At 27.3% G+C, this 27,706-nt stretch overlaps 1 protein-coding gene across 1 annotated transcript; it reads left to right on the forward strand.

Moving 5' to 3' along the window:
• On the forward strand, positions 1–26,871 carry LOC111613338 (activated CDC42 kinase 1-like). Its single transcript, XM_023354688.1, has 12 exons — positions 1–400; positions 10,730–10,992; positions 11,071–11,265; positions 16,185–16,337; positions 23,181–23,366; positions 23,441–23,532; positions 23,856–23,961; positions 24,059–24,205; positions 24,361–24,455; positions 24,531–24,722; positions 24,807–24,898; positions 24,970–26,871. Exons 1-12 carry the CDS (start codon positions 301–303, stop codon positions 26,394–26,396), a joined length of 3,048 nt encoding a protein of 1,015 aa, XP_023210456.1. The 5' UTR covers positions 1–300; the 3' UTR covers positions 26,397–26,871.
• Positions 26,872–27,706: the final 835 nt, after the last annotated feature.

Here is a 27,706-nt window from a genome sequence, read left to right on the forward strand (position 1 = left end):
TCTTTATAAATCACGCGAAAATTCTAGTATCAATTCTGCCTCTCGTTTAATTTCTATGACATCATAGAATAAATTTTGTAATCATTGCATTACATTAACTTTACACTTCTACGTAGTCAGTAATACATACTCTGTAATGTTTTACGAGATATTTCAATACGTAACCCAACCCATAGCCTGTATCGATGACGTCAGAAGAGGCGGTGTCGATAGCGAACACTACGCACGATAGAGCATGACATTACCAGGTTTGAAAAGTTGGTCCGCGAGTTATATACTACTTGGAGAGGTGAAGCCGTTATGCCGTCTGAAGTCGAACAGGTGGTTCCTGCTAATGAAAATAAGTCGGATCGAAAACTGCGCACGCGAAGCTGTTCCCCCTATACAGCCATGGATATGGGTCAGTAAATAATTTAATCTGTAACATTGAGCAATTTTATTTTACGTCATGTAAAATTACCTTAAGTGTCCGGTGTGTTGTTAAGTAAAAGTCTAGGACTATTCGGATAGACGTTTCTACAATAATGCCTTCTGTAGGTGAGTTAATGTTTGGCTTTCATCCAGGATATCAATTTATATGACCATTAAAACTCGTTAGTTTTGGATTACGCAATGTAAGATTTATTATTAGTTTGTTTTCTTAGCAAAGAACCCCTAGGGTAATATCAGAATTAATCATAATTCTAATTATGATGTTTCACCTACTTTTCGAATGTGTACTTTTCGAAATACGTTAACTTAAGGAAGTTTAGATGATAGCATTAATTAATGAATCCAAAACAAAATATCTAGTTGCATAATTTAATATAAACAGTTAAAATATAAATCTCTTGTATATAATAATTTTTTAATACGTAACATATTTGGACAAGAAATGTATGCGTATTATATATATTGTAAATAGTTTGAACGTGGAAATAAAGTAATATATTTTATCTGATATATGTTCTATGAAATAGAAGTGCAAGTGTATAGAGTTCAATTAGAATTGTTAAAATATATACGGTATGTATATTGTATATAATATTATTGCTCTGTTAGCATTCTGTGACAGGACAATCTATTGTTTCACTTAGCTGACAAACAAGGTTAATTAGAAGATTTAGATAATATGTAATTATGGGCTGTGTTCCTAGATAGAAAGGTCAGTAGCACCGAAGTACATCTACTGTTCTGTGTTCTTCCCATAACCTGTCCATCGTTTTTTTTTCTCATTTTAATGTTTGTAATTTACTAATGTATCATATCCTGTCTGACTTCGGTAAATCATGTGCCACCCGTGAAATATTTAATAACAAAGTGAGTTACATAATAACTTAAAAATATTTGGAGATAATTTTATTACGCAGAGTTTCGTCTGGTGTACAAAGGTATATTAGAATATTACCTCTTTACGTTTTGTTATAAATTGTAATTTAAACTAGTGGAAAATAATAGGGTTATTTTGTTTGTTAAGGTCTGACTGAAAATTAATTTATTAAAGTTTAAAGATTATTTTGCAACCTTCAACCTTAAGATTATTGATATTAAGCTGTATTGTAATCTGTGGAAAGTTGTCATTTAATCTTTATGCTTATTATTGACCCAAAAATATAATTTTCTTATTCGTATTAAGTGATGCGTGATAGATATTTGCTAAACTATTGACGAATGATATAAATAATTCCGAGAGAGGTTCAAAACTTTGGTAATTTTGAAAAAGTGAAGCTATGAAAAAAGTTCCGATACGCTTTAACATTTTCGTGTTTTTTCCCACCTTTTTCTTTTTAGAAGTTGCTTTTGCGGAGGCGTGAAATGTAAAAGTCTCAAGTAATAGAATTTAAATAAACCAGTTTAAGATTTATATTATTATTACTTTTTTTGTACTTTGTTCGATGGAAACTTTAATTTCAGTTCTGTCGGCAGCGATATCGTCCATACTGATTTAAACATATATGATACTGGATCAAATTCTAGTGTCGTTTCCGGTGCGGTTTCGATAAACTTCATCCAAATTGAGTAGAATTGTAAAATAATTTTCAGAATTAAAAAGTGAAATATAGGCATGAGTTTTAATAAATTGATTCTAAGTGATATTGTGATGAAAACTAAAACCTGATTTTTTTTGAAATCACGATGTTCGTAAGAAGTGGGGAAATAAACGAAAATCTCATCATGACAGATATTTTCTAATAATAGCCAGTTTGAAAGCAGATCTGGACACAAATTCTGTTATTGATACTTATAACGAATATAATATATTCAGTCTTATTTGACAATTTAAATAAATCTGCACAAAAGTGCAAACATATTACAATAGATACCAAATATCGTTTTAATAAACGCTTATAGTAAATAAAAAAAAACTTACAGCTAGTTTTTGATTACAATTTTGTAATTATTTTATATATATTATTACTATATATCAGATAATGTTGAATGATTGTTGATAACATTCAAAACTTAAAATATGATTATAATACATGGAACTTGTGAAAAACTGTAGTTTCAAATTTTAAGAATATTTATTTCAGAAAAAAAATGTCTGTGTTTTGCTTCAGTGTATGAAAAATGTTCTTATTTCATGATTACCTATGCATGAATTTAATGAACTATTAAAAAAATTTTTAATCCTAATAATTCTAGCATTTTGATTTATGATTTCTGTTTAGTAACTTAGTACAAGATCAAGGAACTGGTTTCATTACACAGATGGTTTGTTACTTGATAATTTAACCTATGTAATTGAATTTATGAACTTACTTCCCTAATAATTCATATTAATCACATTTATAATTTAAAAACAAATATATTTAAATTATTATATATTTCTATATACACAAAACTTCTTTTGTAATTTTACAACTATTTCTGCAAAGTTGTTTAATTAATAAATAATATTTGATCAAAAGTCATTCATGGCAGTGACTTCCTCCCAAGTAAAAAAAGTCACTGACTGACTATATATACAGGAGAGTTGCTGATTTTCGAGGGTCAGTTCCTCTGACGCCAAATGTCTAAAGAAATTCTGAATATCTCGTTCGAAAGGTAATTGTTTTCTTGGATAGTGAGCAAAATTTCAAGATTTTCTATTAAGCAGTTGCCAAGGATTTTGGAATAAAAACTAATTAACAAAATTTTAAAAAATTGGGTTTAAAAATTTTTCTTCAAAAAAGTGATGTAAGTTACTGAAAAAAGCCAAAAATTCTAGGCTTAAAAAAATCCATAGAAACTGGTAACAGAAACGATCAATTTAAAATATAAGCAATTGAAAAGTGCAAAACTCGTCAAAACTTTTTTTTTTCTTCATCCGGCATTGCAGACGTTTGTAGAGAATAAACAACTGTATCTAGAAAGCTCAAATTTTAAACTTAATCCTTTCTCGTTATCATTGAGGTGCTCACGAAACTTCCGGGTCGATAGGTCAAAGATCACGGGAGTTTCCCCGTAGAGCTATTTCAGTTTTGTTTTGCTTAATTTTATGCCTATAAGGATAAAACTACATCAAAATGAAAGAATTTTATTGAGAATATTACTCAGAATAACGAAAGCTCAAATTTATGCAAATTAAAACTTTTTATATCGATTTTTCTAAATAGCATATCGAAAGTATCGGTCGGCGGCACGTTATTATTCAGAGTTGTTACGTATTCTGTTCGCAGAGCGTTGGTCAGCGGTCGCCAGGGACCGACTGAATTTTATGTCTTGATGTAATAATACAATTATTAAACAAAAAACAATTAATATCCAAACATAAACATCTGAGATGTAAACAAATTGCGCCAAGTAAAAATTTATGACAATTTAGACGACAGTCAAATTTTAACAGTTTTTCTTTGATAAAAATAATAAGTTTGGCGCTTGGAAACAGTACCCACAAGATTTTTACGTGTATTATTGCTTTATACATTTTGCTTCCAAGCACCAAGCTTATCTTTACCAATGAAAAATATGTAAGAAAAATTTTGACTATTGTCTAAATTTTCATTAGTTTTTACTTGGTGTAATTTTTTTACATCTCAGATGTGTTTTTTAAATTATATTTTTATAAAGTGAAATCGAATAATTATTAATTAGTAAATTGTTTAGAAATAGAAGAAGTAATGATAGAATTACACATCAAAAATTTTGATACTAAGCTGATACAATTAGATAATAATAGATAATAGATAATTATATAAATCTAAATAATTATTTAGCTGCTCTTACATCAGATGCAGTTACAACATTTCATCATGTTTATGTTTAATGTCCTTTTTTTTTCTGTTATTTCATCCTTGGTTGTTCTTACATGGACTTTTATCTTTCAAAAATGTTATTGAAAACAGAATAGTGATATAAAAGTGTTTATCATCTAAATTTGAGGTCATTTCTTATAAGAAAGGATTATAGTATTAAACAAAAAAATATTTGTATTATTTAAAAATGTATTGAAAATTATTTTCAGGTAATGATTATAATTTTAATTGTTCCTCTGGATAAATAATCCAGTTTAATTGTTTTCTTGCAGTGTTTCTCAATCTTTTTGACCTGTGGACTGGAAAAATTTGTGAAAAAAATTTTGTGGTGTTTTTAACAAAAAACTTTTACTAGATATTAAAGAATTACTACAGAAGTAATTTGTAAAATTATTATTATCATTTACTTACAATAATATTTAAATGTAAATATAAGTAATTATTATAATTATTTTATATCTTTGACAAAAATCATAGAAAAGCATAATAAAATCACAAAAACATTGCATATACTGTATGACACAATAAAAAAAATCAGTCATATGATCACTAAAAAGTTAAATTAATAGTATTTACTAAAAGTATAATTTTTATTGTTGGTTTTAATTGTAATTATTAATAAATAACAAACCCTTGACAAAAATTACAACAAAAAATTGTAAAAAATTATTTAAAAAATCACAAATGTATTGCATCTATATGCAATACATTTGTATGCAACAAAAAGTCAATCCTATGATTACTAAAAGTTATAAATTTAAAATTTTTGTTTATTTGGTATACATTGCTAATGAGAAGATTGCTGCTGCTCTTCAATTAGTTTTTCAATTGTGGGTTCTAAATTAGTCAAGCTGAGTCGGAGCAGTGAAATAATTGAAAGTCAATTTCTAAATTTATTTTTTATTACTCTCATAGTTGAAAATCCCACTTCACATAAATATATTGTTGCGAAGGGAACTAACATTTTCATCACTTTCTCGTATACAGATGAATATTCATTTTTGTTTTGGTCCAAAATTTATCTATAGACATTGTTGAAAACCTAGTTTTTAACATATCTGAACTAATCTCAAGGATGGATTCATATTCTCTGTTACTTAAATCTAAGGTACTACTGTCATATATTGTGAAAGGGTTTGTTATCCACAAATTCCTTTCACATGTAGTTTTTTCAGATGGAAAATATTTTTCGAAACTATTACTTAAAATTGTAAGTGTTGCTCAATGATTATATTTAATTTTGATAAGTTTATATCTTGCTGCAAAGTAACGTATTCAGAATAATTATTGAATATATCAATATTATTATTTTTTACCTTATCTAACCAAAAATTAATTTTTTTTTTAAATCCATCTACTTTATTAANCAGATTCCTTTCACATGTGGTTTTTTCAGATGGGAAATATTTTTCGAAACTATTACTTAAGAATTGTAAGTGTTGCTCAATGATTATATTTAATTTTGAAAATATTCAATAAATTGCTCGATAATACAGATAAGAAAACAAAAAAACTATGAAACAAATACACAAAGTTTCCTTATCTAACCAAAAATTAATTTTTTTTTTAAATCCATCTACTTTATTAAATAAATGAAATGATTTTTCGCAGTTCCTTATAAACTTAAGAGTAAATTGTTAATGCATGAAAATATATCACTTAAATATACTAGTTTTGCAACTCATTCTATATTAGACAAGTGAATTCTTAAAGGACTTTTTTTTTTCTACTAAAAATATTTTCTACTTCTGTCCTTAATTCAAAAAGCCTGGTTAAAATCTTACTTCAGGAGAGCCATCTAACTTCTGTATGCAACAATAATTGTTCACATTCTGCACCAACCTCCCTATAAAATATTGTAAATAATATACTGTTTAAACTGCTACTTTTTATAAAATTAATAATTTTTATAAATTCCGCTAAAATTTCATTTAATTCTGTGGATAAACTTTTCGCTACTAAATGTTGTCTGTGGGTACATCAGTGGGGAATCAGTAAATCAGAATTAACTACTTGCCGAATCTTTTAGTAACACCACAATGTCTGCCAACCTATACTAGCTGCCCCATCAGTACATACACCTATGCAGTTTTTCCATTCTAAAGAGTGTTTAATAAAATAAGAATTAAGTGCATAAAAAATCTCATCACTTGTTGTGTATGAATTCAATTTTACTCAACACAAAAATTCTACTTTTATTTCTTCCAAAATTAAATCAATATATCTGATATAGCAAATTAATATGTACTTTTGAGAAATATCACATGATTCATCAATTTGTATTGCAAACGATGTTCCCTCTAAGCTGCGTGGCCGCGCACTGCTCAAATTGTTGCCGCGCACAAGAATTTATGTGCCGCGCAGGCGAGCATGCACACTGATTTGAATTGTTGTTTACTTATTTCTCACTCTGTCTGCAACATGATTATTGCTACGTATATTTCAATTAAATACTTTAAATCATTGACAAGGGATAATATTTTGTATAAAAGTATATTTTAAAATTAATTTTAATCTTTACTTTATAATTAATTATTTCAATTTTTATAGAAAAAAGTAAGATTTTTTATATATATACTAGCTTACCCGTCGCGCATTGCTGCGATCTCAGAAGAAAGGAAATTCAAGCAAACTCGTTATGATAAAATTCAATTTACATTTCATCATTTTTATTGAAACTTATTATTATTATTCATTTTCATCGGGTAAACATTTCAAAGTGTCGTTTCAATTCTATTTATTTATTGGAGTGCTTGTGGATACACGATATTTTTTGTTTTTTCGTCTGGTGCGTACACGAATAAATCAAAAGGTTTTCCGACGCGTGAGTTGGCCACATACAGTTGTCCAAGCGAGAAGCACGGATTCTTTAAATTTAGCCCACATACTCGCAGAGATTGTTAGAAGTGCGATATTCCCCATTTTTATATATATTTTTTAATCCTTTATAATTTTGATTATTTAATTGCTCCTTCCTCTCTTCCTTGGCATGTTGTGAAATTTCTGATAGTTGGATAATAAACCGTTTTATTGTAATTTGTCTTTTTAAATTATTTTGAGTCGATATTAAAATTTGGAAAAGGGGGATACCTAGATCGGTAAAATAGGCGAATTTCCTCCTACAACTTCGGTTGTTGTTCGGGATACAGTTAAGGTTTTAACAAAGTTCGAGCGAATACATAATTAGCAAAAAAAAGTTGAAATAAAGTGATTAAACAAAAATTATTACAAATATCGTAAATAACAGTTCACAAATGCATATATAGAGATATTTTTGAAGGGGGGAAATGGTCTTCACAATTTGAAATCGACCGAACACACTGTGCGCGAATGCTCGTGTAAACGCGCGCCATCTATCGTAGGATAAGTGTACTTCGCGGGAGTGTATTAAAAAATTAAAAAAAACTTCCCAAAGTTTCACGGCAATCGGATAAACGGTGTGGTAATGCATGAAGGACACACACACACACACATACATTCATTTTTATATATATAGATGATCAGAAAAATTTTTTGCTCAGAATCTGCTCAGCAAAAATTTCTTTTGCTCAGAAAAGTATGTGTTCCGCTCATTGACAAAAAAAAATTAGAGGGAACATTGATTGCAAAAAAATTTGATTCCTTTATCCTGTGTAGTAACTGATGTTCTACATTCTCTGATAATTTTTCAATTCTTCTTCTTATACTATCATTAGATAAGGGAATAGATTTAATTTTATCAGCAGCTGGAATCCAAACATCTCCGAACAAACGTGTATTAAAACTGGTTTTATCAAATTTTTCCCAGTGGTAAATGATTTTTTGGCTTTAGCAATTCAAAGTGCAACTAGCTATGAGAATTATATTAATGACTTTTTCTGAACAAAGTTTTGTTTAAATGTTTTTGTCTGTAATACTAATTCTTGTTTTTTACTCTCAAAATATTCATACAGTTTATTTTCTAGCTTGGAATGCTTAGACTTCAAATGTAACATTTTTGATGGTTTCATAGCATCATTTACTAAAACTTCATGGCAAATGATACACATCAGACATACATCTTCTTCTGTAGATTTGGGCCAAAGAATAAAACCATATTTTAAATATTCATTGTTGTAGTGCCTGATAAAATGTTTTTTTTTTTTTTCTGGTGGGCACCCAAGTTCTGTTTCACTGTCATTTTTCTGAGACTTTGAACTGGTATTCAAAAAATGAGAGAGCATGCCTTGTTTATGGTTCATGTTATTAAGGGCTAAAAAATTTTTTTTATTAGTGCCTATAAAAGTATTAAAAATTATGAATAAACTTACTTTTATATTTGCCAAATCCAGTTAAACATATTGTAACAAACGTCTAGTAATAAATGACATTACACCAATTCAAGATATAAACAAGTTTTCTTGAACATTCCCAAATGTTATAATCACAAGAATTTGTCTTCACTGCCATGCTAAACATGAATTATGTAAATTTAAAATTCGTATAAAGTATCTTTTTTCATAATTTAATAAATGAAAATTTTATTATCATCATTATTTTTTGAATAAGAAAATTTTTTAACACAGAGTGATAAAAATTCTCCACGGACTGATGCCAGTCGAGAAACGCGTCTCTATATAAATAATTCAGTTTAATTATTAATTGTATAAGTTTTTCTTTAATCAAACACAAATATAATTTACATATAGAGTAAACTTTGTTTTAAATAAAAATTTAAATCAATTTTAGTGTGCATAAATTATAAATGATTTATATATATAATGCATTTTATAATGACATGATCACATAAGTTTTTATAAATAAAGAAAAGATAAAGCTCAAATGAGGAACTTTTTAATTACAATATTCAATCATTAATTAAATATAACTACTCATTAAAAAACAAACAATAAAAATAGGGCTTAAAATAAAAGAACCCATATTATTCCAGAAACTTTATATTGCAAATGATTGCTTGTGATGCTTTTATCTACTATTACAACTTACACAAATTATTCCAATGATTAAACCAGCCATCCAGTGACATTTTATTTTGGAACTTAGAGATAACATGGACTAAGGAAAATCTTTAAATGAATTTGAAAAAGGCCAGATTACAACTTCAAAAGATTATGGCAAATCAATGAGATTAATAGCTAAAATATTATGTCACTCTCATAGTACAGTCGTACTTTCCTTCAATTGAGTAATGACTATAGAAAAAGTATCAATAAATCACCAAGTCAAAGAGAAAAGTTTTCTAATTGGCAGAAAAATGTTTTTGAAAAGACTAAGGAATAGAAGGTCTTTTGGACGAGTAGCAAAAGGTCCACTTAACATCTCTAAATCTATCTTGTTCAGAGATGCCAGAGGTGGAAGTGTAATGTATACAAAGTAAAAATTACAGCCACAAATGACAAAAAAACTGTAAGAAATATTCACTTAACTGGGCAAGTTATCACATATCCTGGAAAAAAAGAATATGAAAGAATGATATTTACTAATGAAAATATTGTAATTTAGACAGTTTAGACAGACAGTGTTATTACTGGCCTGATCTCAACAAAAATTCAAAGTTATTTTTGAAGAGTCATCAAGAGGGAAGATTTGTTTAGTATGGCTGGCTGCAGATATCATAGTAAAACAGATGTTTTCATATTAGAAAAAATAAAAGCTGAAGATTACCAAACACTTTTAGAGAACAATTTCTTGTTCTAAGAATATTGAATTGGCATTTTATCTTAGACTCCAAATGAAAATAATGCACCAGTTCATACAACAAATACAGTAGTTCTTGGGAATGGTTTTTGGATAAAAGAGTGCACATGATAGAATGGCCAGCTCTCACCTAGTCTAAATCCACTGAAGAACATATGGAGCATCTTGTAAGGCAGTATATGAAAATGGTAAACAATATAATAATATATTTGAATTGGAAGCTGCAATAATTTCTAAATGGGAAGATATTGATCCACAACTGTTTTCAAAGGCTATGTTGCACTTTAGCTGTGATAATAAATCTGGAGATATATCAGCTACTAAGTCTAGTGATCATATGATTTTGAAATACCATATTTCAGAGAAAACAGATTTACTTTTAATTAGTTGCTATATATATAGGGTGATTCAAATTCAGGATACATACTTTTAGGGGAGGCAGAGAACGTAAAAACAAACCATCTTCAAATAGGAATTTATGATGGAAAAGCCATCCTAATGTACTAGAGGGCCTTATATAAAGATTTGTTTTTCCATCATTTACTGTCTTGTCATTACTGCATCTTAATGTATCCTCTAGTACATTAGGATAGCTTTTCCAGTCATAAATTCCTATTTGAAGATGGTTTGTTTTTAAGTTCTCTGCCTTCCCTAAAAGTTTATTCATCAAGTTTTACACTGTATAACAATTAAAATGTTACTTTCCAAGGCTTAAGAGTTCATTTATTGTTTCACTGATTTATAGCAAAGTTACAGTAGTCTTTCTAGAAATACATGGGTGGTTTATAATTATGAAAACATAGTGTAATTATTTATTTATATTTTTTGATTTTTAGAATATAAGGAAGAGGAACTAGAAAATATGGCTTCTGAGAAGGATGGTATTGCCTGGTTGTATGAAGTCTTGCAAGAAGTACAGTTGGAACAGTTTTTCATTAAAATTAGAGATGAGCTTCAGATTTCCAGAATGAGCCATTTTGATTATGTTGAGCCAGCTGATTTGGAAGTCATTGGAATGGGTAAACCTGCTGCAAGAAGACTTCTTGATGCAGTGAAAAAACGGCGAGCTAATTTATGGAGAAAGAATTTATTAAATAAAGTAAACTCTTATTGATGAGTTTATTAAAAATAAAAAAAGTTGATAAATTTAATTTTTGAATTTTGGATTCTTAAATAGATTCTTCCTGCTTCTGGAAAATCAGAAAAATCTACATTGAAAACACCAACATCACCTACGTCATCAGTTCCTGTAACTTCTGGTGGTCTTACATGTCTCATAAATGAAAAGGACATATCCCTAGCTAATAAACTTGGTGATGGTTCATTTGGTGTTGTTATGAAAGGAGAATGGACAACTCCAGCAGGTCATTCTGTGAGTACTTTTATGAGATGTAGTTAAAAAATTTTTTATTTTAATAGAAAAAAGCTTTTTTATGTTTAATATGATGTTCTTGCATCGATCCCATATAGAAAATATTTTCTTTAATCAACCCTCTTAAAATTTTTATTTTCCAAGATTTTACTTAATATATCAAGTAAATTATTAAATAAGTTAAAGATTTTTTTCATGATAGATAATTTTTAAATAACAATAACAACAGAACTTCTTGAAAAAGTACAAGTATTTGATTTTTCTGTCGACCCCAATTGATCCTTTGAGTTTTGTTGACCCCTGGGAGTCCTTGTGATATTTTGATTAATAATTTTTTATGTATCTAGTTCAATAGACTATATCCTTTCCAAATTCTTTGATAATTTATGCTTCCTATTTACATATTAATGATTCAAAGCATAAACTTGAAGGAGAATATTAATGGGAAGTTCCATTTTAAGTTTACTCTATGAATTAGTAATATGTCAGTTGTAGGCATTAGTTGTCATAGAATTTGGCAAAAATACGATGAAAATTATGTTTTAGTTTAAATATTACTTCTAATAGTTGTCATTCATATAGTATAAATGTAAATGAATAATACAAATATTTGTAAAATTAAAAAATCGTTAAATATTACCTAATTAAGATATTAAAATATTTTAAGATGAAAAATTGAAATAATTCTCTGTAGAAAGAACTGATAAATTATGTTACAGTTTATCATATAATGTTTTCTGCTTAATAAAATATTTATCATCATCATTTATAAGATTTTAAATTGTGAATATTTTGAATATTCAACAGTAATTATTAGTTAAGTTCAATAAAACATTAAAAAAAACTTTTTAAAGAGAAAGTTCTTTAAAGTAATTTTGAGAAAAACTTAAATATTTATTAACTTTTGTATCAATGCTTAAATTAAGACATTTGATGGCTTTTGCAGTGTAATGAACTTTTTATAAGAAATTTGAGGATATGTAAGAAATTAGAGTTTTGGAATTGGGTAGAAATGCTTTTTTTTTTTTTTCTTAATGTAAGTTCATTAATAATTTATGTAGTAATACTGATCAAATCAATAAAATTTTGGCTTCTCATTGTGAAATTAAATCTTACATACTTAATATGTATTGTATACTGTAATTTTATTTTGACTTCAGTGTTATTATTTTGTAATATGTTTATCTTTGAAGGTAAATAAGTTAACCTTATTTGTAAATAAGTTAACCTTATTTCAGCATAAGTTCATCTTGCTTCAAAAACATTATCTCATTTACAATATGGACAAGTCTTATATAAATTACAGGCATACCTCGACTTACGTCGTTTCGAGTTACGTCGTTCCCAATTATATGTTGTTTGTCAAAAAAGCATATGGAAAAATAAAAATCAAGTTTAAGTCATTTTATTTGACTTTACGTCTGTCCGTCACAGATATTGAAGTCGTAATATCACTAGAAAAACGTTTAAAGCACATAAAATCATATTAAAATACGCCTAGTATGTCTAAATAAATAAAATATTAAAATACTGTATGTACAAGTATGTACTGTATTTACAGTACATGCATTCGTAAATTTAGATTACCTTTTTTCTGTACTATATTAAAAACAAATTTATTTGTTTGTAAGCTTAAAATAGATTTTTATTAACCATATATTATTAAAAATGCATTAATAAAGAAAATACAGAACCGGGAATGGTAATTTATGGTTTAGCCTACTGATAAGTAGATTCAGAGACAAGTAAATTTGACTTACGTCGTTCTCCTGGAACCAATTACCGACGTAAGGCGAGGTATACCTGTATAATTGAATTGGAATGGATATAATTTATTTTTTGTTAAATCTTCAAATTATTTTAATGATTAAAGCATAATTAAACCTGAATACTGTGTTTGATTAGCTATTTATGAAGTGTGATTTAATTAATTTACTACTATTGAACTGTAACTATTACTTAATGCAAAAAATAATGATTTACATGTATTGTTTGTCAGGTTAAAAAATTTTAAAACTTAAAAAGATGTTTTTAAAACTACTCTATAATCATATTACAATGCAAAATGTATGCCATTATGCCTTGCTTACTTGTGGTATACTGTCATTTTCTACATCTGAATATTACAGATGTTAATTGTGATTAGAAAATGCCTTAATAAAATGCTGAAGGAAAGTAATATAGAATACAAACAAACAAAAATAAATTATTTTTGATTAATCCGGATTTATATTTATCATTAGTATTTAACATTTTTTCTAATTGTTTACAAATTAAGAAATATATGAAAGTTGCCACTAATAATAATGAATAAAAAACAAAAACTGCTGAATTAAGGTTGCCAAAAATATTTACTGTATTATGTAATGTTTTCAATCTTACTTTAATATACCTATTCAATGTGCAAGCAAATAGAATGAAGCAAGTGTAGAATAACTAAATAGAATATTCATGAAATAGAAAAAAGTAGAAAAGATTATTTTAAATTCACAAAATAAAGATTTCTATTTTTTTAATTCTTTAATTTAATTTAATTTTTAATAAATAAATAAATAAATAAATATGATTCCTTAATTCATCATGGCATGAGAAATTAAAGTTATTTAAATAATGTTAAAATGTTTAAATTACTACTAGTTAATAAATAATTTGCAAATTGAAAATTATGAGTGTAAATAGAAANTAGTATATAAGAAGCTAAGTATATAAGTATAAAACCTAGTATATAAGAATCTAATAAGTAGGTACAATCACAATCTATAGTGCAATATCATGCTCATTAATAATATGTGTTTGTTTAAAATATACATTGTATGTATATTTGTCCTAGAAATGTAAGAAAATAATTGAATAAGTAAAGAAGTAATTCTGATTTGTCCCAAAGAATTATGACATTAGCATTCAAGGTTCACTTCAATAAAGATAAGGTCTGTGAGAAAATGTCTTGTAATAAATAATTTCAGTAACCTTATCAAACAGCATTTTGTTGCTTTCAGATTGTTAAAAAAAGTTATTTAGTTTCCTTATGCACATTGTAGTATCAGTTATTGAGAATACAGATTCTTTTGGTACCTTATGTCTAAAACTAAATTAGTATTGCTTGTTAGCTCTCAATCTTTTCTGTATGATACAATATTAGTATCACATTTAGGCAAACTTAATAGCAGAGTAAAATTATCTTTAATCTTCTGAATGAAATCAATAGCCATTTAATGAGTTTTCCTATTAATGCAAACATAGTAATCTTTTAAAATCATGAATTTTTAAGAAAAGAAAAAAAATTGAAATAGAGGAAATGTATGTGGATGAGATTTTTAGATAATTTATATAAAAGTCCAAGTTGATTCAATATATTCATTTTCACTTACATCCCTAATAATATGAAATTTATTGATAAGTGATAGACTAACATTTAACTTAATATCAGTAAAGATAAATAAAGCCACACCAAATTGTCTTATAAGATAGGGCTGTTTCCTGATGATTTTATACAGCAGTTGGCATGGCTTTATACTTATGTATCAGATTTTGAGAGATATTTATATATGTAAAAATAAATATTTTTTGAGAAACAAAAGGATAAATTTGATTGTGGTCAAACCTCAATCAACAGCCATTGACTGGAACATAAAAAATAGCCACATATCCCATAAATTGAAGGAAAACTAAATCTATTACTATTAACATTATAGAACATTTAAAAAAGTTTTGTGCAAAAGTCCTTTAACTTACAAATATTGCTTAAAAACATGCATAGATTGGATTGGTTTTTGTTGTAGGCTATGACTTATGAAAATTAGGAACAGTGATAATTTTAAAATTTCTTCAAATCCTACATAAATACCTAAAACATAGTTAGTCTTGGAGTTGAAATTTTAAAATTATCACTGTTGGCATTGAACATTGTTTCTTTTATATATATATATACATATATATATATTTTAACATGGGTCAGGCATATACAAAATACTATTTGAAAACTAGCAATTGAGAATAAAACAAGACTATATTGTGTCACAAAAAGGAAATTAGTCATTTGCCTCAAATAGCATAAATACATCATTGAAAAAGGACATTTTTACACTGTATTGTCCAGGATAGTACAATTAGAAGAAACTAGAGTCAAATGGAGTGAGGCTAATATATTTAGGCCACTAATTACATTTCTTACGTTGGCAATCAATGAGGAAAGAACTGAAATTAATAAAAGCAAATTAATTGATGGTTGCATTAATGTCAGAGATACAGAAGGACTATCTTTAGCATGGAAATTCAACATAAAAAAGAAATTACAATATGTAAACTCAGTTTGCATTCACTCTTTTATATAAAATATATATCTTTTATTTATTTATTTTTATGTTAATTACTGTCAGTATTATTATTTATTTAGTTAGTTTGTTACTTATTTATCTCTTATTCATTTTATTTTATGTTTCTCATATTTTGTATTTTAAATTTATGTTTAAATTATATGAATTTGAATGTTCTGTTATGAAATGTTCCATTTTTTAAAAAAAACATTTGAATATAGTATTACAGCTGATGATACCCTATAGAATTTAATGTTGAAAATGTTTGTGTTGATATAAATACTATTTTGATAAAATTTATAACTTATTTAATAACATATTTATCATTTAAATATATCGCTTTCATGTTAGAAGTTTTACTTCCTTTTCTTATTAATTTGTTTTTAAAATAAATGAGTATTTTTCTTGCATTTATATTTTTAAAAATTTTTGTTGTACGTACTTGTAAAATATCTATTGTTAATAATGTTTATAAATGAAATATTTGTATATTAACAATGTATTAAAATAATTTTATATATATTATCTTAATAAAAATTGGCATATTCAGAATAATTTCCATTTTATATATGACTTGAAATATTTAATATAAATTCTTATTTATAGATGCATGTGGCAGTTAAAGTGCTTAAACAGGATGCTGTTTCTCAACCAGGAGCATTTGAAGATTTTATTAAAGAAGTTAATGCAATGCATTCACTTGATCATCCTAATTTAATTAGATTATATGGAGTTGTACTTTCATCACCAATGATGATGGTAAAATTTTTAAATCAGTAATAACTTAACACTTCCTTAATTTGCTCTATAGTATTATAAAATATTAATGGATATTGCAATTTATTAGATTATTGACATTGGATATAGAAAAATATAGCATGAACAAAACTTTATATTTTCAAATGAAATTTTAAAATAACTATTTTTTATTTGAAAATATTGTACACAATATTTACTACATTAGACAAAACATAAAATATATTTTCTATAATTAATGTTTATAAATTTAAAATACAATTAAAAATAATTAATAGTTATCTATTGAAATCATGTTTACTATGTTAATCTTCCAAGTTCTTGTTTTTTGGTTTTATATTTATTTGAAATGGGATTGGCATATTCAGAATAATTTCCATTTTATATATGACAATCAAAAACAGATTTTACAATTCAAAAATATTTCTTACTTTTGGTTAATACTGATTAATACTGACAACTTTAGTCAACCTACTAATTTTAAACATTTTACTAGAGATATTTTTATTATTAATGGATGAATATTGATACTGTTCAAAAGAATGTTATTTTTAAACAATAAATTTAGGAAATATATTTCTTGATTGAATTTTAGAAAATAATCATTAAAATATGATATTAAAGTTTGATTTCAAAATGTTTTAAATTTAATTTTTCAGAATCCATACTGATATTTATATCTGTTAGTTTCTTATAGACTTATTTGATATAGTCTACATAAAATTCCATTCATAATATTTATATAAATGTTCATAAATTAAAGTAACAAATTACTACAGACTTATCTTCAGAGACTTCGTATTAATTATAATTCTTGATCTTGAATCAATAATTAAGGAATTTAATGTTGTATGCATATTCAAACTTCTTTTATTATATTTTTCATTTTCTTGAAAGTATTCTAAACCAATAAACAGACTGATTCTATATAGTGCCCTCTCTCAGATGCTTTCTTTTAATTAAAGCAGCTCTTCTTTTCTTTTTTTCTTCTTCTTTGCTTGCCTATTTCCAAGCTATTGGTTATGACCCCATTCCTAATGTTAATCACTTCTGAATCCATGAACTTTCTCCAAAAATCCATATTTTTTCTGCAGTCTCAATGTTCTTCCCTTCCTTCATTTCTTTACAATAAACTGACATTCCTCCAAATAACTTCTTTTCTTTAAGGCTGTCTCTGCCAATGTTTACATGCCTTTTTATATAGTCATCCGACTGCACCTTGAGTCTGGCATTTAGGGTCCTCCTGATTGCTCCAATGTAATATGTAGGGTTTCTCATTTCCCGGTCTTTTGCTTGTCCCGGGATCCCGGGATAAAAGTGAACTGTTTCCCGGGATCCCGGGAAATCCCGGGATAGAATTAATTATTTTTAAGGTATACAAAATATCTTGAAATCAAATGATATAATTATTTTCCATTTTTTAAAGTAATTTTAAAGTTCTGTAACCTCCAAAATCATATTAATAATGCTGTGTAAGGTCTATAGGCCTATAATAAAAATTACCTTTAAATAACGTAGAAATTTTCACAAATAGAAAAAAATTAATTAAAGTTTGCTGGAAACTGCATACAACAACAACAAAAAAAAATTTTTGAATTGAGTTAAAAATTAAAAAAAATGAACTTCTAATTTAGAAGGTAATTTTCGTTTTTTAAATAAAATATAATACAAAATATTGCAAACTTTTATAAGATTTTAAAAAGCAAAGATGGTCAATACTCCGATAACTCACTCTAATTCTTATTTTAGTAATGAAAAGTCTTGCCACCGAGAATGCCCTTTCCGATTCAATTGATGTGATTGGAATAGTGTTTAATGCATTTAAGAGAAGACAGATATTATGTGTTTTTTCACCTGTAGCCTGGAAGATTTCGAGTTCGTTTTCGAGATTGTAGTACTTCTTTCGCTCTCTAGTATTCTTGATTTGTCTACCTTGGCTGCTTTAATAGCGGCATCAAGCTTAGAGCTCGATAATTCGGCAATTCATTTGGCTTTAATAATCAGGTTTATGAAGAAAAACTTCATACTTGCAGACTTTGTACTCGTTTGTATCCTTGCCCAATTTGCACAATCTGGCGTCAGGCATTTATTGAAGCTACTGGGCATGGTTAAAACTCAAGACAGCGTAAGCACAATTATTCCAGATATTACAGGTTCCGACAAGTAAAGAATTTTTATAGTCCTGCCACAAATAAGCTATATATTGATTATTGACCATTTGTGACATGCTATAACGAGCAAAAATTTAAAAAAAATAATAGGTAGGTTTAAAATTAATAAATACAAATGTATTCTGACAGTGAATGAGTTAATTATGCTTTCTATTTGCAAAATTCCTCAACCTTAACACAAAATAAGAAAAAAAGTGAATTTTTAAGAAATTTGCGGGATTTCCCGGAATAAGAAAAATTTTCCGGGATATTTCCCGGGTTAAAAAAACAACCGGGATCCCGGGATCCCGTTTGAGAAACCCTAGTAATATGCTTGCTTTTGCATTTGTTCCTTTATCAGTATTATATACACTCTCAACTTAATTGCATATTTTTTTCATTTCAAATACAGTCAAATGGATAGAACTTTTTTCAAATATTATCTTTTCTTATTTCACTTTCTCTGTCTTGTAGAAACTTGAGCTCCATGAGTTCACATAATGTAAAAAGACTCTTTTCTCTGTTTGCTCTGTTTTTTTCTTTACTTAAAACTATCCTTTTGAAGTTCTTATCAGTGAATCCATGATCCTTGGTAGATTCTTAAAGAATTGTAATTCAGCTTCAAGAAACTCACATTTAGAGAACAACTGAAACACTTTTGTTATGAGAGTTTTGAAAGTTTCATTTTTATTTATATGGGTCCTGAGAGTCAAACAGAACATAAATTGGTTTGAAGACCTGTTTCCAGTATATTTTGCTTTCATATTGTTTGATTCCTTTTTTTAATCCACACAACGAAAACTACTTTATCATCATTCAATTCCAGTCTACTCATGTTCTATTCTTAATTTTAAACTTAAAGAGCTATTTGAAAAATTCCTTCAGGAGGATTCTACATCCACTGGTTTCCAATGACCAGTATGCCATCAACAAACTTTTTGTAAAACTTTATATTGCTCCCAAACTGTTTCAGTACCTCTTCCTCTACTTCTTTCATAGCCAGTTCTGACACTGTTAGTGCTATGAACAATTCCATTAGAACCCCTCTCTTTTGCTGTAAACTTTTCCATTGAATTTAAAATACAATTCAAAAATATGTGTAAAATATAAGGTATTTCTTTAGAATCAGTTTATAACTTTGAAAGTATCATTTAAGCATGAAGAATGTGAAACCAAAGAAAAGAATCCTTTACATTATGTGAACTCATAGAATTCAACACTTTGGAGAAAGTAATGAGAAAAAGAAAAAAAATATTTGAAAGAAATTCTATCCATTTGACTGCATTTGAAATGAAAAAAAAAAAAGATGCAATGAAGAAATTGAGAGTGTATATAATACCAATAGAGGAACAAATGCAAAAGCAAGCATATTATGTTGGAACAATGAGGAAGACCCTAAATGACAGACTGAAGGTGCATTTGGATGACTATTAAAAGGCAGAATGTTAGCAACCTTGGCAGTGACAGCCTTAGAGAAAAGAAGTTTATTTGGAGGAATATTGACTTATTGCAAGAAATGAAAGAAGGGGTGAACATTGGGACTGCAGAAAAATATGGATTTTTGGAGAAAGGATCATGGATTCAGAAGTGATTAACATTAGGAATGGGGTCATAACCAATAGCTTGAAAATGGACAGGTAAAGAAGAAAAGAAGAGCTACTTTAATTAAAAGAAAACATCTGAGAGAGGGCACTATATAGAATCAGTTTGTTTAGTGGTTTAGAATACTTTCAAGAAAATAAAAAATATAACAAAAAGGTTTGAATATGCATACAACATTGAATTTTTTGGTTATTGATTTTAATAACATCATGTATGATAACCCATAATCATAATCATGATTATAACCCAGGATATTTTCAATTAAAAATTGAATTATGACTACAAAAAATTTATAAAATTTTTGAATTTATCTTTCATCCTTTTAACACACCACAGAAGTATGTTATGTTAAAGGACACCAAATCCTCAAATAAAAGGTTGGCGTTTTGATCATTTTTAATTTTGTGTGTTTTCATTATAATTTATCACGTGTTCTAAGGAAGTTTATCCAAGCCAATATACTGTTACTTCTGTGGTGTGTTAAAAGGATGAAAGATAGACTCGAAAATTTTATAAAGTTTTTGTAAATAGTCATAATTCAATTTTTCATTGATTTTAAATCAAGAATTATAATTAGAGTGAAGCATATAAAGATAAGTATGATTGGCTCAAAAGTACTCAGTCATTAGAAGTGTAAGGTTTGGTCAGGTTGGTTTATGAGAAGTACTTTGTTAAATTAACTTATACAGTTTGTAAAGAGATTGACGTAAGATAAATATCTACTATATAAAACTGAAAAACTGGGCAGTCTCTATCATGGTATGCCAAAAATGGCAACTAGGGGCGCCTTTAGCTATTATTTAAATTAACAATATAAATTATTATTTTATATTGTTACAGTATAATTCAGTATATTATTATTTTTATCTATCTATTATATAAAACTGAAAAAATGACCAGTCTGTTGGCATATTGAGCGCCAGCAAAGCATAGTGGCAAACCTAGGAATTGCCAGAGTCCGTGCTCGACTCTTTTTGGTGGTATTTGGCATGCATGCTGCTTGCTATGTTATTTAAAAGGAATTGGATATAGTGATGTAGGTCATAGTGCATGATAATGATAGTTATACTTTTTTGTTTCATTATTATGTTTTGAACTGGAGACAGGATATTACAGTATTTCTTTGCAATCATAATGGAAATATGTAGTAGCTTATTGGTATTTTGAAAGTTATTTCATGAGAATTGGATGTAGGAATGTTGGTTTTAGTACATGACAATGATAGTTATGGGCAGTTCACTTTCATCAGTGTTCTGCAGAATGTCTCTGCACTTTAGGTAAACCATTTGTAATTAATTATTTATCATTGCTTTGCATGCTAACTATTTANTTAATAAACTTTCATGTAACTTTATGGTAAATAAAATTGCTTACAAAATTTTAAATTAAAATAATTCAAAGTATTCACAATTATTAAATTTATCATGAAATGGTGACTTAACCATATCTACCTTTAGCTAAAGTGCTTTGTATCTGATTGTTAATTAGCCTTAATATAGTCCGATAAATAATTTGGCAGATTGTTTGCTACTAATAATTGAAAGTTGTACTACTAATTAAAACCAGATGATTTGCCAAATTATCAGGCTGTAATAAGGCTAAGTTAATAGTTAGATACAAAGTAATTTGTATAGAAGTAGCAGTTAGGTTGCCATTTCATGCTAATTTTAATAATTATAATTAATAAATTTTAAACTGTAATATTTAAAATACTATAAATTACTGAAATAAAAATATTATAAATTAAATTGTGCTACTAGTAAACTGAAAGGATATTCTTTTATCAAATATTTTCATTTAGGTAATATATATTAATATTTTATAGGTGTGCACCAGAAAGCCTTAAATCTCGCCATTTTTCTCATGCAAGTGATACGTGGATGTTTGGAGTAACATTATGGGAGATGTTTACTTTTGGTGAAGAACCTTGGGTTGGTTACAATGGTGCTCAGGTTTGTTGAACAAAATTTGATTTTTCTGATTGTTCAGAAATCAAAGATGAAAATTTTATATTTGATTTAACAAAATATTAATATCCAATTGATAATAGTAGTATATATTTAAATATATTTATAAATATTTTCATTGATAATATAATTTAATATATCAATATGATGATGATTTAATTTATGCAGCTTTTTCAGTCAACATTGATATTAAATAAACTTAAAAAAAGTTATTTGACCATAATTTTATATTGTTACAGTATAATTCAGTATATTATTATTTTTATCTATCTATTATATAAAACTGAAAAAATGACCAGTCTGTTGGCATATTGAGCGCCAGCAAAGCATAGTGGCAAACCTAGGAATTGCCAGAGTCCGTGCTCGACTCTTTTTGGTGGTATTTGGCATGCATGCTGCTTGCTATGTTATTTAAAAGGAATTGGATATAGTGATGTAGGTCATAGTGCATGATAATGATAGTTATACTTTTTTGTTTCATTATTATGTTTTGAACTGGAGACAGGATATTACAGTATTTCTTTGCAATCATAATGGAAATATGTAGTAGCTTATTGGTATTTTGAAAGTTATTTCATGAGAATTGGATGTAGGAATGTTGGTTTTAGTACATGACAATGATAGTTATGGGCAGTTCACTTTCATCAGTGTTCTGCAGAATGTCTCTGCACTTTAGGTAAACCATTTGTAATTAATTATTTATCATTGCTTTGCATGCTAACTATTTAACTATTTAATTCATTATTATTAACCTTTAAACTGGTTAATAATAATGAATTAAAAATACTTTTTATAATTCCAATTTTATTGTTGTTATGTTAATATAATTTTTTGATGAAATTGTGTTATAGTTAATTTCATTTGATAGTAATTTTTTTAAATTTATGTGAAATTTGAGTTTTCTTAGTATTTATTGAAGATATAATTTGATATTGACATTTTTTCAAATACAAAATTGTTTCTTTTGCATTCATTTAATTTTAGTGATATACATAAATTGTAACTGACTTAATATAGATTGATATAGGTATATAATTTTCATTCTGTTATTGTTTTATAGTAAATTGTATGTCTTAAATTTAAAATTTTATAGTTCAGTAATAAATAAAAATTGTTTTTATTTTTAGATTACTGAATTAGCACCTTTAGGTTCTCTAAGAGATAGATTAAGAAAAGAATGTCATCACACTCCTCTCTCACAATTGGTGGAATATGCTGTACAAATAGCAAATGGAATGGCTTATTTAGAATCCAAACGATTTATTCATAGAGATTTAGCAGCTAGAAATGTATTACTTGCCACTTCTCAGAAGGTAATTTTATAGATCAGAAAATTACAGGATAAAATTTTCAATTTTTAAAAGTAATTTTCATTTGAATATTTTAGGTTAAAATAGGAGACTTTGGTTTAATGAGAGCTCTACCAAGTCAAGAAGATTGCTATATTATGACAGAGCATAAGAAGGTTCCTTTTCCTTGGTAAAACTTTAAATGCTCTCATATGTATATTTAATTTTATAATTGTATTAATTTATTTATGAAAATTTGTGTTTAATTGGTGATATAAAAATAAATAAATATACTGATTTCATATTTGGATTCAGTGACCCAAATATAGCTAAAATCAGTTCTAAAATCCTAGGCACCAAAACAAAAAAATTTTTTTGTAGGCTTGTGTTATTGACCATTTGTGACATGCTATAACGAGCAAAAATTTAAAAAAAACTAATAGGTAGGTTTAAAATTAATAAATACAAATGTATTCTGACAGTGAATGAGTTAATTANGATTTAAATTCATAGTAAATCCTTGAACATTTTTCATGGGCAGTTTGAATATATCAAACCCTATCCATCACTATATAACTACTACATTGCACATTTGGCAAAACAAAACAGTTTGCATGGAGTCACTGCCATGACTCTCAATTATTATTTTATAGATTTAAAAGCATAATTATATAATTTTCTTTTTAAAGATTCACAAAATAATTTCTTTATTTCAGATTTTACAAAAAATTGATCAGGAAGGAGAACGTCTTGCACCACCTGATGTTTGTCCTCCCGATATATATCAATTAATGCTTCAGTGTTGGGCACACAAGCCTTCAGATAGACCAACATTTTTGGCCTTAAAAGATTTCTTATGTGAGGTATTGTGATTAATAAATAATTGCTAATAATTTGAATTAATTGTTACATTTTTTAAAAATTAAATTTATTTAAAGAATTTGATTTTCAAATGCATTTATGAAGGAATTTTGTTTTTTCTAAACATTTTTATGAATAAATATTTAAATTCATATAGGCTCATCCGCAAGTATTAAAAGCTGTACAGAGATTTGAAGAAGCAGATAAACTTATCGTTGAAATTGGGGATATTTTAGAGGTTATTGATGGAAAGTAAGTATAAGTTTGTTGAAATTTGTTTAAAAATAAAATTGATAGATGAATTGAATTTGAATTTTTATTTATTAGGTCTGATCATTATTGGTGGAAAGGACAAAATCAAAGATCATTCAAAATTGGCCTTTTTCCTCGTTGTGTCACAGATTTGCAAAGAAGAATTAAGGGAGATGATATAAGTAAACCTTTAAGGAATAGTTTTATTCATACTGGTCATGGTGATGTTGGTGGAAAATCGTGGGGGAATCCTGCATATATTGATGAGTATGATATTTTTAAATCAGTAATAATGTATTTATTGCTTAGATTTGTCTATTTGAAAAAGTAAGTTTTTAATATCTGTAATAGAATGTATCTGCAAAATCCAATGGATCCTCCAGATATATTAGGACTTCCAGATGAAGTACAGAATGTGCCAAAATTAGCTGATAGAAATAAAAGTAAGAAATGTGAAATTATTAATTTCATATTAATTTGAATTAAATTATTAAATTTAAAAACTTATTTATAGGATTATCTATTGAAGTTACACCCAGAAAAAGCTCCTGCAAACAATTTGCTTATAACAAATTTGAAAATGATTCTAGTGATGATATTATTCTTCATAGAAGAAAATCTTCAAAAGATAGTCGTTCCTATAAAACAAAACAAAGTGGAAGTAATAGTAAAGATGTTTCTGAAGGAATTCTAATTGATTTTAGTGATGAAATTTCAGTTAAAACTTCTCCATTATTAAACCATGTATCTCTCACACAAAATACAGGTTCTCTTTTAGATCTGTCTTCAAATGGTTTAACAGTTTCTAATAATGTGTTTAGGTCATCTTCAAGTTCTTTTGACTCATTTACTTCAGAATGTTCATCTCCAAATCCCTCACAAAATTTCACGGGTGATCGCTATTATAATGTACCCCCAATTTCATCACAAGTATCAAATGACAGGTATTATTCTGTGGTTCCTCCTAGTGAAGCAGAATCTCATATGCATAACAGTGAACATTTTTATTCTAATGTGACAGAAACATCTTGTATTTCTACACCTTTCAATGGTGGATTATTAAAACAGAATGCAGCAAAAATGAAAAGTTGTCCTATGTTAAATACTCAGGTTGTGAGCGTTGATATCAATGGAATGGATTCAACTCCACAAATTTATTCAAACAATTCATCTGACTTTCTAAAAAGGCGAGAAGAAGCTTTTGATTGGCTAAACACTCAGATACCAGAATTGACAAATCATCCAGATCCTAATACTAGCAGTAATAGATCTCAACTGATAGCAGAATTAGAAAAAAAATTAGGTCGGATAGAAATGGCAGCTAACAGCTCTGCTGCAGGAAGTGCAAGAGACAAGGCTGCAAAACACATAATTCTTGATCAAAATCATTTTGATAAAGAAATTGATTATTCGCGTGTCAATTCACCAACACCCCAAGCTGGCTGCATTGGATGCTTTCCTTGTGACATTAACAAATCTGGTTCTGTAAATGAAATGCCTCCACTTCCTTCAGTGCCACCAAATACTGCACAAGTGAAACCATTTTTAGTGAATCCACCACCTAGTAACAAACGATCTTTACGAAATCAAAGAAATCAATCTCTGACCAGTAGACCAACAGTATCACCAGTTGTCAGTGTACATTTATCCAAGACAAGAGGGACAGTTTCTTTTGTGAATAGGGTCACTTCTCCAGATCATAGTTTATTAGAAAGAATTCAACAGCAAGTCTCAGGTGTCACAATTGAGGAATGCTATAATGCTTTTCATAGGAATAATGGTGATGTCCATTCAACAATCAGAGACTTACAAATTAACCAACTAACAAAGTTAGGAATTGCCTCAAGACAACTATGTGAGAAAGTCTTACAAACTTCAAACTGGAATCTTGAAACTGCTGCTTCTGCCTTACTAGATGAACTGTCAGGTACAGCTAGATAAACTGATAAATTTAATTCAAGGTCAGATATTTTTAATGTGTTTGATGTCATTTCATCAGATTTGTAATTATTACTTCTATTTATTATTTTTCACATCTCATAATTAGTTATTTAATATTCAGAAACTTGTATTTTGTTTAAAATAAGGTTAAATTATTTGTCACATACAAAACAAGAATGAAATTATGAATTAATTTATATCATTCAGTCATGTTAAATTCGACATATAAAACCTAAAAATGAAAGTTTAATTCATGATTTAAATTCAGTTTTTAAGATGTAGATTTTTAATATTTTTTGAGTAGCATCAAACATATTAAAAAAATTTATATTGTAATATGTAAAAACACTATCATTTAAATATTGCACAGTATTTGCCTATAATAGAGCACAATCGTTAAATAATATTTTATAATAGCTTTTTAATATCACAAAAAAAAAACTAATCCAAGATAAATGAATGTTATAAAAATCAATAGTTTTGCAAATACTTTTTATAAAAATTTATTTCAGTTTTATTGAAGGTTCTTTAATAAAGAAGAAATATTTTGAAATTCATCAATTTTCAAAAATTAAATTAGTGTGATAAAATGTAAAAGATAATTATCAAATGTTATTTATTTTTCTTCTGTTGTGTGTTTTGATCTTTAAATGTGAATTTATTGCCATAGATCTGAGCACAATTTCTAGTCATTACCTCAAAGTGTTTACTTAAGTTATTGAAAAAAACAACTGTTATTAGAATATCTTGATAAGAAACTAATTATGTTCTCATTGTTGTTTATTTATTTCTTACTTGCAGACATTGATCATATTTTTCTTACCAAAAAATAACTAAAAATAATGAAAAGGTAACTTTATAAAATGTTAATTACAAATTATATGAAGATGTTTTTACAGTAGTAATTGTGATATCTGGAAGTAATGTACAAAATGTATATGTATGTGTAAGATATTTAAATGTAAAATTGATTAAATGCCAGTTTTGTCTGCTGTTAAATTTTTTTCATAAATTTTTGTTTATTCATAAAATTATAAAAATACAATGTAAAATAGAACATTACTTGCTTGCTTGTTTGTGAAGAATAAAGGAAGTTATCAATATACATTTTAAAAAGGGGGAATCGATAAAACGGGCTTTCATCATGTTAAGGGAAACTTGAAATGATTTTTGAAACTGTTAACATTAAATTTGCTCCTGATATTCTTGCTAATGTCACTCATTTTGCGGCAGACATTTCTTAGTTTAATTGTTTATGCCATATTTAATTTAAAAATTGAATTTTCAAAAATTTGCGTTTCTGCAGCGTT

Source organism: Centruroides sculpturatus, unplaced genomic scaffold (assembly GCF_000671375.1).
Source record: "Centruroides sculpturatus isolate CEXI.00-Female unplaced genomic scaffold, Cexi_2.0 scaffold1948, whole genome shotgun sequence".
Lineage (NCBI taxonomy): Eukaryota > Metazoa > Arthropoda > Arachnida > Scorpiones > Buthidae > Centruroides > Centruroides sculpturatus.

What these genes read in the sequence shown, in the direction of transcription:
- LOC111613338 (XM_023354688.1), top strand. Translation starts at nt 301, where the DNA reads ATGCCGTCTGAAGTCGAACAGGTGGTTCCTGCTAATGAAAATAAGTCG. An exon ending in CTATACAGCCATGGATATGG is followed by an intron (nt 401 to 10,729) that starts GTCAGTAAATAA and finishes TTTGATTTTTAG; the next exon opens with AATATAAGGAAGAGGAACTA. An exon ending in TAAAAGATTTCTTATGTGAG is followed by an intron (nt 24,206 to 24,360) that starts GTATTGTGATTA and finishes AAATTCATATAG; the next exon opens with GCTCATCCGCAAGTATTAAA.